Genomic DNA, 14259 nt, shown 5'->3' with positions numbered 1-14259 from the left:
TCCAAGCCGTATAGCTCAAGTATCCAGTATTATTAGTTGAAGCGCTTCGGCTGGTAAAGTTTCTTTGTTCTAAATGGCACTCTTTCGGCGAGTGCTTTGCCCAACTTGGAAGTGCAGGCTACTCCTGGTAGGAGCTAGAACCGCCGTCGATGACGAAAGTCCGTTATGATTCAGCACGTATATAATGCAAGATAATGGATCCCAAGCGGACTTTTAACTGCTCCCGAGGTATAGTACTACTAAAATAATAATGCGCAAAATCCCACTACTTACTTCTTGCATTGATACATATTAATGATCCCCTTTCAGCATATGAGATTGGTGGATCAATGTAACTATCCTTACCAGAGACCACCAAAAGAGGATATTACAAAACACGTACTACTACTAACTCACAGAGCAGCCACAAACGCAATGGCCAACTCAATTTAAGCGTCAAGCCACTCACAAAGTACCAGTAGAAGATTAAAGATAAAATCGGTCTCGGATAGTATCAAGTAAAATTAGAGCAGCAAACAAGTACTAGTGTTCCATTATATTACATAAACGGCGCTGCAATCTTGATCCGTACACCTCGCAATACTGTATTCCTGCACGCAAGGCTGCTCAAATAATCAAAACTGCCTTCTGCCAACATATAAGCTGTGCCATCCTAGATACACCTTCATTCCACTATGTATTATTCAATTATTTAGCCTTGGCAAGACCAACGGCGTTCTTGCCGAGGTCATAGACAGAGTAGTATCGGCGCAGGAAAGCATCGCCGAGGATGACCAGGGGGCCCACGGGCTCAGGGAAGTCCATGCCCTGGAAGGTAGAAATGCAGCTACCAGACACCTCAAGGATGTAGTCAGAAGCAGGAAGGCTGTACTTGGAGCCAGCAAGGCTGAAAGTAATGTCGGGGAGGGAGTCGCGCTTGGCACAGTCAATAGTGTACTGGCCGCCGTAGCCCTTCTTGGCGCCAATCTCAGCGTTGAGCAGCTCAGCGATGCCAGAGGGGAGGACGTTGAGGGAGGTACCAGTGTCGAGGATGGCACCAGTGTTCTCAAGCTCAGCGACCTCATCGCCGAAGGCAATGGAGTCAAGGTCAACCTCCCAGTAGGCCTTGCGGCGAAGAGGAATGTACTCAATCTTGCCCTCGAAGTGGGACTCATCAACGCCACCGAAGGTAGCCTCAGAACCATCATCGCCGCTTCCAAGGTAGAAGGCGAAAACAGGCTCATCTAGAAGCTTCTGGTTCACCATCTGGTAAAAGGGAGGAACAATACCATTGACTGAAATGGTATCGTAACCAAGGCCAAGGATACCGTCGAAGCGGCCGAAGGCAAAGGCAAGACCGGGCTCGCTGGTAGCCTCGGCAAAGTCCTGGCCCTTGATCTTGAGGTCACCAATGGTGACAACATCATTGGAGATGAAGCCAGTCAAGCTACCTGATCCGTAGTGGATTTCGAAATCGGATCCATTCTTCTTGTACGTCGACGAGGAAGACGAATCGTACGTGGAGTGCAGGAAGCAAGCAATGCTGTTGCAGGACTGCGAGGGAACCCAGAGGTTGGAGCTTCCCGTGTCAAGGACGACCTTGAAGGTCTGGGGAGGAGAGCCGATGGTAATCTCAGAGAAGTCTATCCCATTCACGTTAGTAAAGCGGTATACTCGCTTGCTGGGGTATTGTCGTTCCACATTGACTTACATTGGGCATTCATGAAGTTGGTGACGGGGACCGGGTGGCCACCCTTGATCTTGGGCAGATTGTCATTGAACATGACATCGGCACGGCTGGTAGGGCGCACGCCCATGTACTTCTGGCCGAGCTGCTGGACTTGGGCCTCGATAGATGAGCCCTCCTGGTGGAAAAAATGAAGTGTTAGTGCTCGTGCGACCGGACAGAGGCAGATACGGGCAGTTCATACCAGCTGCTGCTCTAGGGAAACCTTTTGCAGCTTCATCTTGTGGACGCCGGCTTGGGCGGAGCCAACAAGTGCCGCAGCGGCAATCAATGCGCTCTTCATACTGGGCGACACTTTAGACGTGATGATGGGGTATTTTTGGAGTGGTGGGTGATGAATGAGGGATGATGAGTTGATGGTTTGGAAGAGCTTCCAGAGGAGAAGGGATGACGAAGCTGCCTTTGTAGTGGCGGCAGCAGCAGTAGTGGGAACTTAGATAAGAAGGCGGCAGGCAGCTTAGTACTGGTCAGTCACTGGTGTAGCATCGGTGGCTGGCGGTGATGCTCCCGGTGCTACAAACAAGAGGTCACTGGACCTGGGCTCATCAAACAGGGCGGACGGGGGCATTGGGCCTCGTGCTCGCGCCGTTTGCGTGCTGTCGCGCCTATTGGTGCCTGTGCTGACGGGCTGATGACGCACGGCGTCCCTGCAAGGGGGCCTATCGAGTACCTGTGTAACGATTGCGGAGGTTCTTTGCCGCCTAAATAGACCACTGAGCTACTTCCAATAGCGTACCTGGGTACTTTACCCCAACTTGTCCAGGCCCGAGCCTAACTGGCTGATGGGGCGACCGAGATCAACAAAGTCGCAATGTTATGCCTCAGGCCGCATTATTGCCAATAATATCGCCAGTATTAGGTACCACCAATACGTTGGTATTACGGCATCAGAAACGGTAGACTCATCTCTTGGAATGATTCTATGGATAGTGCTTTTGTCTAATCCGTAAATACAGCTCGTATCTCCGCTGCCCGTCATTTTACGGGCCCGAGCTGCGAATTACAGACTCGGTAGGACCTTATCTTGCAGAGTAAACGCGGCCTGGATTAAGCTGTGTTGGTGCTGGGTACATGTAAACGACCTCGAGTGAAGATAGAGTATCCGCTGCAGAGTTGTTCCTCCGCCAAGTCTACAGCTTGCATCGACGACTCTCGGGTACCAAATAATACGCATGATTGCCACCGAGGGGCTTTCTCATCATCTTGTCGAGTGTGAGCACAAAAGTGAGTCAATCACGCAGGTACCAAGTAGTCGAGACACAAGGGAGAAATGCGAGTACGAAGTACTGTACATGATACAGAGCGCATGTTAGTACCCAGTACCTTCGTGCGCAGTTCTACCGCAGCATTCATCGCTTGGCGCAGTGCTATTTCGTCCAAGTAGCTGAAACTGGACACCCCAGCCTCTGATACATTTCCGAGGCAAGCCGGTGCCAGGGGCCAATAATAGTATCGTTACCCTTCATCGTCATATCATGCCTCCCTTGGCCACAGTCATTGACTGTACCGGGTAACTATTACAGCTGGGCATCCATCAGTTCAGCTGGTATAGCAACTTTCTATTTGTTAGTGCATATCTATTTGCGCCATAATCGCTGTTTAGGAGCCAATTCTCCTCTTTTCTACCTACCCGGTTCCTCCTTATAGAAACTCTTCCTGCATTCATTGCTTGAACATCCAAGCTGAAATCAACAGGTATCTTGAAGGTAGTAAGCTTTAACTCGCTACTTTATCAAGGCCTCAACTGAAGTATAACATTTGGTATCGTAATCTCCAGCCACAGCGTAGTTACGGAGTACTAGCATCAAAGTCGAGTTGTATTATTACTATACGAAATTTATTTCCATCTTGCAGTCGGACTACCCAAAACATGAAAATACACTTTGGTTTACAAAACCTAGTCTACTCATAAAGTTAAGCCCCCAGAGCAATCTTATACTGCGCCTTACTCTCCTCTTAAAGCTTCCGGGCTTCTCCATGCCCAACACTTTAATAGAGCCGAGATGTATTTCATAATACCTATAATAATAGTCATAGACCTTGAACGAACAAAGTCAATACGCAAGCACTATTAACTTACCAATCCCTGAATAATATTTGCTCTTTTCAAAATAAATGCAAAAACATCAGGCTTATGATTAATTCGGTGTAATAGGTTCATCTTGGTGACTTGTACGATACAAACCACTCTACTCTGCTCTACTCTACTCTACTTCATTCTACTTGTTTTTGTCCAAAAAAGAAAGAAGAAGAAAAGGAGAAAGAAGAGGGTGTGTAATGAGTCATTCTTCTGTAATTACCTACCTAGGTGGCGCAACATCGCTGGCTGACCCCGTCATTTTGGTGAGCGCCTCCTGAATCGATAGCTAAGTGATACGACCGATAAGTCCATCGTCAGTTACGCAGCCCAGTGACGGTCAGTATAGTATAAGATGTCAATAGCTGAACAAATTCTATGGTTAGGTTGGCTGCCCTACCACTGATTGAGGCTTTGCTAGTTTCCAGTATCTTTCTTTAGAGATGCAGGAGATGCTTGTGAAAATACGTATCTTGGTAGGTTGTGAAGAAAGATGCGGAGAGAGTGATGTAATGTTACACAGCGCAGAAATTCACTGTTAGGTTCAAGAGCTCATCTGTGTGGATGAGGGAGATGGCAGTATTGGCATACTGGCTATTGTGTTCCGACGACGGACCAACATGAAGGAAGTGACACCGCGTGCTGTCTCGACAAACCATCCTTAATTCGCCAAGGTCCCTTAGGTATGCATTATCAGACAAAGCCGACATATACATTTGTGACCTAGACTACTTATGAGGTATGGATGTTTGCAATAGCAAGATATTTACGGGCTGTTGGCTCTCATGAGACATAAAAATAAAATATGTCGCTGACAATAACTGGTTTTCTGTTCCAAGGTGATGGATAACTAGACTGTTGGCTTCAGGTGCATCTACGTCTATGTCTATTGCTCTCTGTAGCTATACTCATTCACTTATATGCACCGGTCTTTGCGTGCCTCTATAATATATAACTGGAGGTTTCCGATAGCCACTATGCTGGAATTTATTTCGCTGCGTTGTATATTTTCTTTTGCCCAGACCCTCTATGCAACTGGTCCTTTGGCAATGACGGGTTTAGTATTTCTATGTCGATTGAAAGCTTAAGAATTTGGTGTAATATCCGAGTGACAGTTATTGGGCTCCCGGTACTAATATTGATATAAGAAATGATGTGGTTTATGCCTTATGGTATCAACGTCTAACCGTATCCGCGCTATCTAGCTGCAATATTGGAATGGGCATAGCATTCAATATCCATGCCATTAGGAAACTCATCCCATATCACACAAAGAGCTATTTTGCATACAAAGAAAAGTGGGATAGCATGGAATCATACATCTTGCGAAAGTGCGATATATATACACGGCAAGTCTTGAGAATCACCACAACTCATAATTGGCAGGCAACTAGGTGATCGATCGATATGCTGGGTAAGTTACTTTATATATATCCATTTCAGTGTCATGGAGATTATAGCTTCGTGTGCTGACTTCGCTATGAGATTTGGAGAGAGCTGCTGTATCACACAAAATACAATATAGTCTACGGGACATGGGACGAAGTGTTGAGACACAGCTGTACTAAAACCAAGCACTTGCTATCAACTTCAAGCCAAATTTTTAACTCATGTAGAAATATCGCTCAAGATACGGCATACCTAGTAGTGCTCGGCACAGCCGTGGTAGCTCGCAGATCCCATTGTATATTTTCTACTAAAGGCCGATGTTTAGGAAGCCAAACATCAAATGCCCTACGCGGCATAAACCATTACATTCTATGGAATATTTCTAATAAAGTGGGCTGTTATTTTTAGAATCCACCAAGCCCTCTCAATATGCACGTAATGCTCTCCTTTTACACGCATTGTTTAGATCTCGTGGTCAATGCGAGATGAGAGTACCCAGGCTCAAAACAAACGGATTCGCCTAGGCTATTGATCAAATTCTTGACAAATTCACAGCCATTTACGGAAGCTTCGGAGCTTATCACATGGAGGAACCATGTATCGGTTGAAAAGTAGTAGTGGCAATAGCAGTATTATTGGCACTAGCAGGAACTTCGGCTTCGGAAGGCATCTTCTCGAAGGAAATTTCCTAATGCTGTTAGTTGCCTGCGGGCTCCGGATTTTACCTTGGCACCTTTGGTAGCTGTACTCCGAGCTGCATTAGGATAATATTGTCTAGACGCCGAGTTAAGCAAACCCTACGCATGATGGCCCATGCATGTATTGCATGATAAGGCAGGCAAATGAGCGGCATTGAGAATACGCAAGACGTACATATGCACATAGTAAGTTGTGATACTGTATGTGAAAAAGCCGACGAAGATTTTTACAAGAGGATCAAATACTACTACAGTACGGAATACTGGTTGTACACGTTGGCACAGCAAGGCTCAGAAAGCCGGTTTGTGTCGATTCGATATCCGCCGCCAGCGTCACTGCTGCACTGCATAGGTACGCAGATAGCAGTCTTACAAGTAGCCGTTCACGTACTCCGTACCGGTGCTAGCGATGCATGCACGGTGCAAAACAGCAAGCGGTGAAGGTGAGATTGTGTGGCTTCGTTCAAAATGCTATCCTTGTGGCCGTGCTTACCTAGGGATGGGACCCGCAGCGGTGCGTCTTCGTCCACAACAGAAGAGGGCTTTTCGGCGCAAGTTCGAGAAGAGGACGAGCACTCGTAAAAAAACAGGGAACAAGGCGCATGGCGGCATTGACACTGAGATGATACTCCATCCTAGCGGAGACACACACGTGTTCGGCGCCGAAGACAAAGCTAAGGCTTCCACCTCCAATCAACAGCAGCTTGGCTGCCCGGCCGCCAAGTAAACATCTCGATCTTCGCCTCGCTACTGTGATGTGCAGCGGGAGTCGACAAATCAGGCAGCGATAGACGATATGCGCGAGGACATGAAGCACTGAGGGAACTCGTCGCTGTCGCAAGTTGGCACGAAGGAGGGTCGCGCTGTCTCAGCTTTGCGACCATCAAGGCGCCAAATTCGACGTGGCTGCAAGAGAAAGAATCAAGATGGCCGTTGTACAGGTACTCGCGGCCCACAATTGCTTGCACGTCGAGTTATGCATGCACAGGCCGGTGTTGATATCAAGTTGTGCGTCGACTGGATAAAGTAATGACATGAAACGCACTGCTCTCCTATTATTATGGAGCCCATGGGCCTCTGCCAGTTCCTCTTTTCGCTAGGCGCAACACGAACAAGGCCTCGGAGGTCGCACGACGACGCATCAGCAGCCGACTCTGTGCCTTTAATATTAGCCAGTTGGTCTGATCCCTGTCGATGGCGGGCGGCCGTTGGAGAGGCCGGGTCCAGCGCGATAACAGGCCGCTATTCCCTCAGTTTGTCTCGCGGCTCGACATGGCATCGCCACGAACAGGACAAATACGGGATGCAAATGACGGGCAGCTAGCCGTGTCTCCCGGCTCGCACGCAGCAGGTCGCTCAAGTGAACTAAATATACTCGGCCTGGTTGCCGCGTTGTCGTTATTATTGGAATGCCTGACGAAGGGCTGCATTGTGTGTGTGGAAGAGCTTTTGATTGAGGTGGAGTTGGGAAATAGGACGGAACGCCACTCGGACGCCGTCTGCAGGAGCTTCTGAATGTATCCGCGACACCGATTCCAGGCTCAATCCAGGGACGCCGTTAAGGTTTGTGCGCGCGCGCAGTGCTGCAGCACTAACACGACCGAGGCACAGCCCCCGTAGGCACTACCTCTGGCGCCGTGCTGCTCCACGCGTCCCTTTTTCCCCAGCCTGTAGCGTAGCTGTTCCTGAAGTTTTTTCTGGCTGTTTTGGGCGTCACCGTGACAGGTTCGGGCCTTGCAGGCCTAACCTGTTAGCGGCCTAGCTAGCGGGTGCCGACGCGCTGAGCAGCCCAATAGGCCCGCTGCATTCCAGCATGGCGCTTGCGATTGGCTGCATGGGCGGCGCATTAGGCAAGGATGCGGGAGACACAAGACTGCACTTGGCCAGGGGCTAGAGCTGCTTTGCTGAGCTTCGCGCCAGGTCCAGGAACGAGATGTTTTTTCCCTTTGGCGGATCGCGGCACTGCATTGCTGTGTGGCAGTACCTGCAGGCAATATTTTCTCCCTGCATTAGTAGCAGTACGTACAACTGCGCGGTGTGCTTCGGCGCAGTAGCGTCAATATTGACAACAATGAGAGGTTGAAGAAGAGGAGAATCTCCAAGGGCGCCTCAATAGATCTGCTGCGATGCCAGTCAGCAATAATATTTGGCGCCCAGCAGGTGCTATGCCTGTCCGGTGAATCACTCACGCAAGCACCGCGCAGGTACAGGTACAAGCACCAGGTTCGTATCCCCCAGCCCCGGTACCTCAACGGCCTGCAGCGTCCTGTACTTGCATTTCGTAGCTTCCGGAGTAGGCACTCGCACAGCCAAAGCGCCAGCGCCGGGCGGGCCAGCGCACTAATTTCCCCTTAACCACACCAACTGGCCTAATCCCAGCTCCCTGATCCGTGTACGAGTACCTGGCGGTACGTACTGCCACCTCGACGCGGAGCCACCCCCCAAGCCGTCCTGCTTGCCTTGTCCGCCCCCCCAAATCTGTCGTTTCTCCTTCTCGTCTCCTCTCCCTTTCAACAAAACAAGTCACGCCTCTAGGACGCTCGTTCCAGTTCACTCCTTCTTTCGACGACACCGACTCCCTACAGCGTTTCTCAAAGCCCATCGGGTCAAAGAAATCAGATGCAGTCGGTCTTTGCTCTGATATCTTGAGAAATCCTAACTTCAACCAGCAAAGGCGTCTGTCTGTCGAGCCTCTCGTTTCTCGTCCTGTCACTCGCCGTCGAACCAAGTCATTCGAATTTCCGACTATAGCAGGCCCATCGATTTAGAAAGGAGAAAAACCCGCACAATCGCCATACAAAGGCGAACGGCTACCGAAGTCCAAAAGCTTTCTTCTGCCAAAGTCTCGTCTCTTTTCTTTATTCTTTGACAAACTCCCCGGTGGAGCCAGCCTGATATTAATCTTTTATTCTGCCTGTTTCGAATCGACATTCAAGCCGTAGCCTCCACTCTGAGGCTCTTTTTTTTTCGACCTGATTTACTTTGACATCTCTCTTCTCTTTCACACGCTCGCTCTATCAACATGAAATCGTCAACGATCCTTTCCGGTGCCTTGGTGGCCGCATCTCAGTTTTACACAGCTCTCGGCGCAACTCCTGTGAGAATCGATGAGGTCAGCCATGTGATCCGAGCCAATCTCCAAGTTCCATCAGCGCCGCCTGTGCCAGGCGCCGTTCGATCACAGGGCTGCTGGAGTTCCCGAGGAAACATGACGGCCGCTACCGCCGTGAAGAGCACAGAAGTTTCTTCCGGTTCGTGCAACAAATACTGCACATCCAAGCAGTTCGCTGTGACAGCACTGCAGGCTGATGTGTGCTATTGCGGAAATGTTTATCCTCCCGCGGATGATGTGGTTGATGACTCCAAATGCAATTTCCCTTGCCCTGCCTATGGCAATGAAGCTTGCGGCAGTCTTGGAAACCCAGGTTTCTACAGCATATGGAACACTGGTATCAACATCAACCCTCCCAATTATGTGCCCCCATCATCGACATCATCGTCATCTTCTCAAACCAGCTCGACGTCATCTGATGCCGAGAAATCTTCGGCCGCCTCCAATCCTTCAGGCGGCCCGGCTTCTCAGTCTGCAGAGGCAACTCCATCAAGTCAACCATCCGGAGGAAGCAAGACCAACGTTGCCGGTATCGCTGCGGGCACCGTTGTTGGCGTTGTCGTTTTGGGAGGCCTTATGGGAGCTGCCTTTTTCACCATGAGGCGAAGACGGAATGCCGAAATCGAGGAGGAACATCGCCGCAATGCCGCCGTCAATGCCTTCATCAACGGCTCCAAGCCGCCTTCTACTAGCGGTAGCATTTCCATGACCGACTCTCGCCTTGACCCCATCATGGCCCACCGCAGGCTCAGTGATGGCAGTATTGCAGACAATGAGGACTACTCTCGTCGTATCTTGCGGGTATGTTGCAGTTGCCGCACTAGCGGCTCATTTATAATTAATTAGATTTTTGATTGGCTAACGATTTTACAGGTCACCAACGCATGAGCAAATAGCCACATATCCACTTAACGACGAGCGAATTTGCCTTTTACTTGGCCTCACCAATTTCTCCTTCAATCATGGGCATTTACGGCGTTATCGGGATGGTAGCTCATGTCCATTTGGTTGACCCCTCTTGGCCTGATGGCCTAGCGGCGTTTTGACATTTTCTCTTTCTCTTTTTTCTTTTATTTCAGGCGTAGGGATAGACTTTTTACTACACAGGGAAATGAATGAGTTTAGCCATCTTCAACATCATACCCCGGCTTTCCCTACGCCGTCCACTCCTTATGTGTCCGATTGACTCTTTACAATTTAATTTTTTGGCGATTAGAGAGCGAAGAATGCAACGGCATTGGCTCCTCGTCTTCACAACTTTTATGAAGAAAAGGGGAGGCGCAAGGCTGCCCGATTAACACGCTTTGCTTTGTCGGCCCAGCGTGTTTTTTTTTTTTTTTTTTAACAATTCCCATTTCCAGGAACTCCCTGTGTATAAATTTGTTGGCGTGGGGAGAGAGGCATTAACCAAGCTATCAATGCTTCGGGTGTATGTATGAAAGAGATAAAGGCCAGGGACGTGTGTTTGTGTGAAGGAGCTAGAAGATAAAATATGGTTGCTAACTGAGTTGTTTACTTCCTTTTTTCTTTTTCGGACGTGGGCGATGGATCTTGGGTGGGATTGTGTATGTAGGGATTGCGCATAGCATAGTAACCAAGTACCGTCATGTCGAAACAAAAAAAAAATTATTCATTGAGACTGTGAGCGCTATTGAATTGTTCTGCCTGAGCTGCTTGTGTGAAGATGTCCTTCCTGTTAGAAAAAGCGTTTCAAGAACTACACTGGCTACAAGTTGGTATTATGCAAGAGAGTGCTTCTTCATGAATAACGTATTCTCTCTTGCTACCGGGGCTGCGTCAGATATTTCTCATAATGGCTGATGGCGTACTGAGCCAAGCCATATCCCTCGCCAACGTAGAATCGTCATATAATACGGAGCATTCTACAACTAAGGGTCGTAAACTACTACTACTATTAATGGCAGTCGATAAGCGGAGACTGCGTTGATTTTATTGCCTTGGATACAAACAATAATCAATTATTTCATCAGTATTGAACTTCTAACTCTTTTCTTTATATCTCTTCTCATTCTTGGCTTTCTCTATGTGTGCACACACGTGTGTTGAACATCCAGGTTCTACTATGTACCTAGATAGCATAGCAAAGAAAGGCCATATGGCGAGTCTAGAGTAACTAGCGGGTGAGAAGTCGTGACCAGGGCTTTAGATGAATCTTTCGGTCATGTCCTCGAAATTTGGCTATTTCGATTAAATTCCCCTGTATGTAGTTTAATCTCAGGGCCATTCACCAGCAGTATATAGGTACGTGTGATGTTTCGGCAAGCTTGCATGTGCTTCATAGTCAATGGTTCTGATAAGGCAATGTATAGAAGTTTCAAGGCTAGTAATTGCTCATATAAAATCAACCCGGCACCATCGGTCTTAAGATTAATACACACCTATTTACCAATTTCTTTAAACAATTGAAAGCTGCCATTGGCATAATACATTTTGCCATATGGGACAAGAAGTTCGTTTTCAGGGTAGATGAGCTGCAAACATCACGTGACATAAATTTTCTAGAGCTTCCTACTGCTAGCATGTCGCGTCAAGGAAAAGTTCCCATACAAAACCACCCGTCGAAATCCATCAAGTCGCTCTCTATTTTGCATTTTGGCTGCAAACGATGCACTAAGGCCTCCCGACGCGCAAAAAACCAGAGCTTCTTACAATCTTGCTCTCACCTTAGGGTGTGTGGCCATAATCAGATCATATCGCAATGGGCCCTGCAGCTACGCCTAGAATACGTCGAACGGCGCAGAATACGCAGTTTACGTGAGTCTGCGGCGAAAACAGCGCTTAGCATGGGGCTAATGCCAAGAACACAGGTACAATTTATCACGGCGGGTAAACGATGTTCAGACATACCCCGTTCAATCCCCCCAGGGAGCTACCATATTAATCTATGGGCATGATAACGGCGTAACTTTGGTCTGGCGAGGCGGTCGACGATTCAAAGCGTCCAAAGAAGCTCCAACACAGCCATCAAACCATAAAGAGCAGAGAAATGGAGCTTCTGAAGATTCCGTCATGATTATTGATTCAGATGACGACGAGCCGCCGGCGAAATCACGACCTTCCCAGGGCTATATCGACAAGCCTGAGTTCGAAGACACCGTCGAAAGGAATCCTTACCCTGAAACCATTCAGACATTGGACTTGGCTTTTGGGACGGCTGTTCTGAAAGTTGCTGTAATGCCTCTAGTGCCATGTTCTTCAGCTGAAGCAGCGTCCAACGGCGAGCCAATCTTGGCCGAAAAGATGGTGTTTGCAGTTTCCTGCGCCACAAACGATGCCTACCTTGTCACCCTACCTTTGACGCCACCCTCTCCTCAAAGCAAGGCGCGACCAGAGCTCAGAGCAGATCTCTTGGCTGGGCAAGCTGGATCTGGATCCTGGGGCGAGTCGCTGACTCTTCTCAGTGGCCAGACAAAACACAGCGACGGCCTGGCCATCACTCTGATTGCCCCAAGGTCCATCGAATCATCAAGCAAGGCACCAAGGGCGGTGGTAGCCGCCTTTTCAAGACAAGCATCTGGTGTTCTACACCTGTGGGATATCGCGCTAGAAGACAAGATGCTCTCCGAGCGGCCAATCGAGCCTTTTCAAAGCGAGTTCCTCCCTGCTCCCCTTACGAGCATCTCATTCAACCCTACAAATACCTCACAGCTCCTAGCGGTATCGTCACCTCACGCCGTAAGGATATACGATTTTGCGCAGCCATCATTACCCCCAGACTTGGATGCCCGAGGGCCCTTCCCGGCCCAAGGCTCATGGCTTCTTTCATTATATCAGCCATTTGCTAAAACATCTTCCTCACGCAAGCCGATATTGGATGCCGCATGGATAGCTCATGGCCGAGCAGTCTTTGCTTTATTAGCAGATGGCATGTGGGGCATCTGGGACATTGAAGGCGCGAAACCACTGCAGTCGGGAGCTGCTATATCGAGTAAATTGAAATCAGGTGTTCAGGGGGCTGCCTTGACTGCCTTTAGCGTCTCAGGATATGTTGAGGGAACGGGCGCACTACGAACCATTGCGACACAGCAGAAAGATAAGCATGCTGGCGACTTTGCACCTATGACGCCTCACACCCGTAAACAGGCCGCCACATCTATGACTACCGCCACAAGCCTTGATCGCCTGTTCGCAGTTCGTGGAGGTGTGAAAGTTATTGGACTTCCTTCAACTCCTGGCAAAGCACTCCAAGATGAAAGCCTGGCTCTGTGGATAGGGAGCCTGGAACACGTCTGTGTCATCCCAGGCGTGTTGAGATTCTGGGATTCACAGCTACGAAGAGGATCTGGTGGCGGTGTCAATCTATTTAGCGGTGCTCAACCTACTAGAATGGTCAAGCTGGTTGATCTTACCACTGGTCTTCTGGGAGAAAGATGCTGTGGAGTTGGTCTGATTCCAGATACTTCCAAGAATGATGATGATATTCCCGACGATGGTGGTCTCCCAGTTGACGTACTCATCCGAGGAGAATCAAGAATAGTCATTGTGCGAGAGGGAGAAGACGGCCCAGGAAGAAAGATTGGCGACGTCGTTGCCAGCCGCAGGAAACGCCTGTTCTCAAGAAATGAGAAGTCAGAAGCTATCATAGTTCACGGCAAGCAGGACAGATCAGCAGGCTTGTCGTTCAACCTGAGTACTGTTAAACCCGGAACTCTAAGGCAGAAGCAGGCTGCCAGAGATGAGTATGAAGGAAACGGGAGCGGAAATGGAAACGGAACGAGTGACAAATCGGATGATGTGCCAACTCCGGTCACTCGATCGCGTGCCGGCTTCGGATTTGCTGATACTTTGAGCGCAGCGGCAGACGTCACAGCAGATTTCACAACTCGGGACGTGGAGGCAGAAATGCTTGATATCATGGAGATTGACCAAGCATTAAATAACATGGAAGATTATCGAGGCAGTGGGAGGAAGAAGGTGTTCTTTGAGGAAGACTGATTATAATTAGACATTTCAAGGCGACTGATGAGAACAGGAATACTGGCGGCATTGTCAAATGACAACTTTAAAATGCGCCAAGATGGCACAGTGTACGATACCCCGGACTAATAGGATATTCAGGGACGGCCTCATAAGCCAGCCCGTGAAATTACTTGGGCCTTGGTTTTGAGCCCCATCGACTTTTCGCCCGGTGAATGTCCTTTTCTTTTCTCTTTTCTCTTTTAAATGCATGTGACTGAACAAGCTCCTCATTGCTGAGGATGCTTCCTTTCCGCACGGCAAGGTGGAGCGCAAGGCG

At 48.9% G+C, this 14259-nt stretch overlaps 4 protein-coding genes across 4 annotated transcripts; 2 read left to right on the top strand and 2 right to left on the bottom strand.

The window, feature by feature from the left end:
- Positions 1-210: 210 nt before the first annotated feature.
- On the bottom strand, positions 211-2124 carry GGI43DRAFT_74896 (proteinase A). Its single transcript, XM_083210236.1, has 3 exons — positions 1911-2124; positions 1691-1844; positions 211-1622 (listed from the first exon to the last, which is right to left on the bottom strand). The coding sequence occupies exons 1-3, from the start codon at positions 2007-2009 to the stop codon at positions 688-690; spliced, it is 1188 nt and encodes a 395-aa protein (XP_083059910.1). The 5' UTR covers positions 2010-2124; the 3' UTR covers positions 211-687.
- Positions 2125-8007: 5883 nt separating this feature from the next.
- GGI43DRAFT_74866 (uncharacterized protein) lies at positions 8008-8702 on the bottom strand. Its single transcript, XM_083210235.1, has 2 exons — positions 8080-8702; positions 8008-8011 (listed from the first exon to the last, which is right to left on the bottom strand). The coding sequence occupies exon 1, from the start codon at positions 8490-8492 to the stop codon at positions 8139-8141; it is 354 nt and encodes a 117-aa protein (XP_083059909.1). The 5' UTR covers positions 8493-8702; the 3' UTR covers positions 8008-8011; positions 8080-8138.
- A 396-nt stretch (positions 8703-9098) lies between these two features.
- GGI43DRAFT_384628 (WSC domain-containing protein) lies at positions 9099-9890 on the top strand (the record flags this gene model as incomplete). Its single annotated transcript, XM_083203547.1, has 2 exons — positions 9099-9803; positions 9876-9890. The coding sequence occupies 2 exons, from the start codon at positions 9099-9101 to the stop codon at positions 9888-9890; spliced, it is 720 nt and encodes a 239-aa protein (XP_083059908.1).
- Positions 9891-11721: 1831 nt separating this feature from the next.
- Positions 11722-13958, top strand: GGI43DRAFT_423443 (uncharacterized protein; the record flags this gene model as incomplete). Its single annotated transcript, XM_083208241.1, has 2 exons — positions 11722-11777; positions 11831-13958. The coding sequence occupies 2 exons, from the start codon at positions 11722-11724 to the stop codon at positions 13956-13958; spliced, it is 2184 nt and encodes a 727-aa protein (XP_083059907.1).
- Positions 13959-14259: the final 301 nt, after the last annotated feature.

Source organism: Trichoderma evansii (genome assembly GCF_050947405.1).
Source record: "Trichoderma evansii strain SZMC 28006 chromosome Unknown GGI43scaffold_12, whole genome shotgun sequence".
NCBI classification, from domain to species: Eukaryota; Fungi; Ascomycota; class Sordariomycetes; order Hypocreales; family Hypocreaceae; genus Trichoderma; species Trichoderma evansii.
The sequence above is the reverse complement of the archived record's forward strand: the minus strand, read 5'-3'. Positions and strand labels throughout refer to the sequence as shown.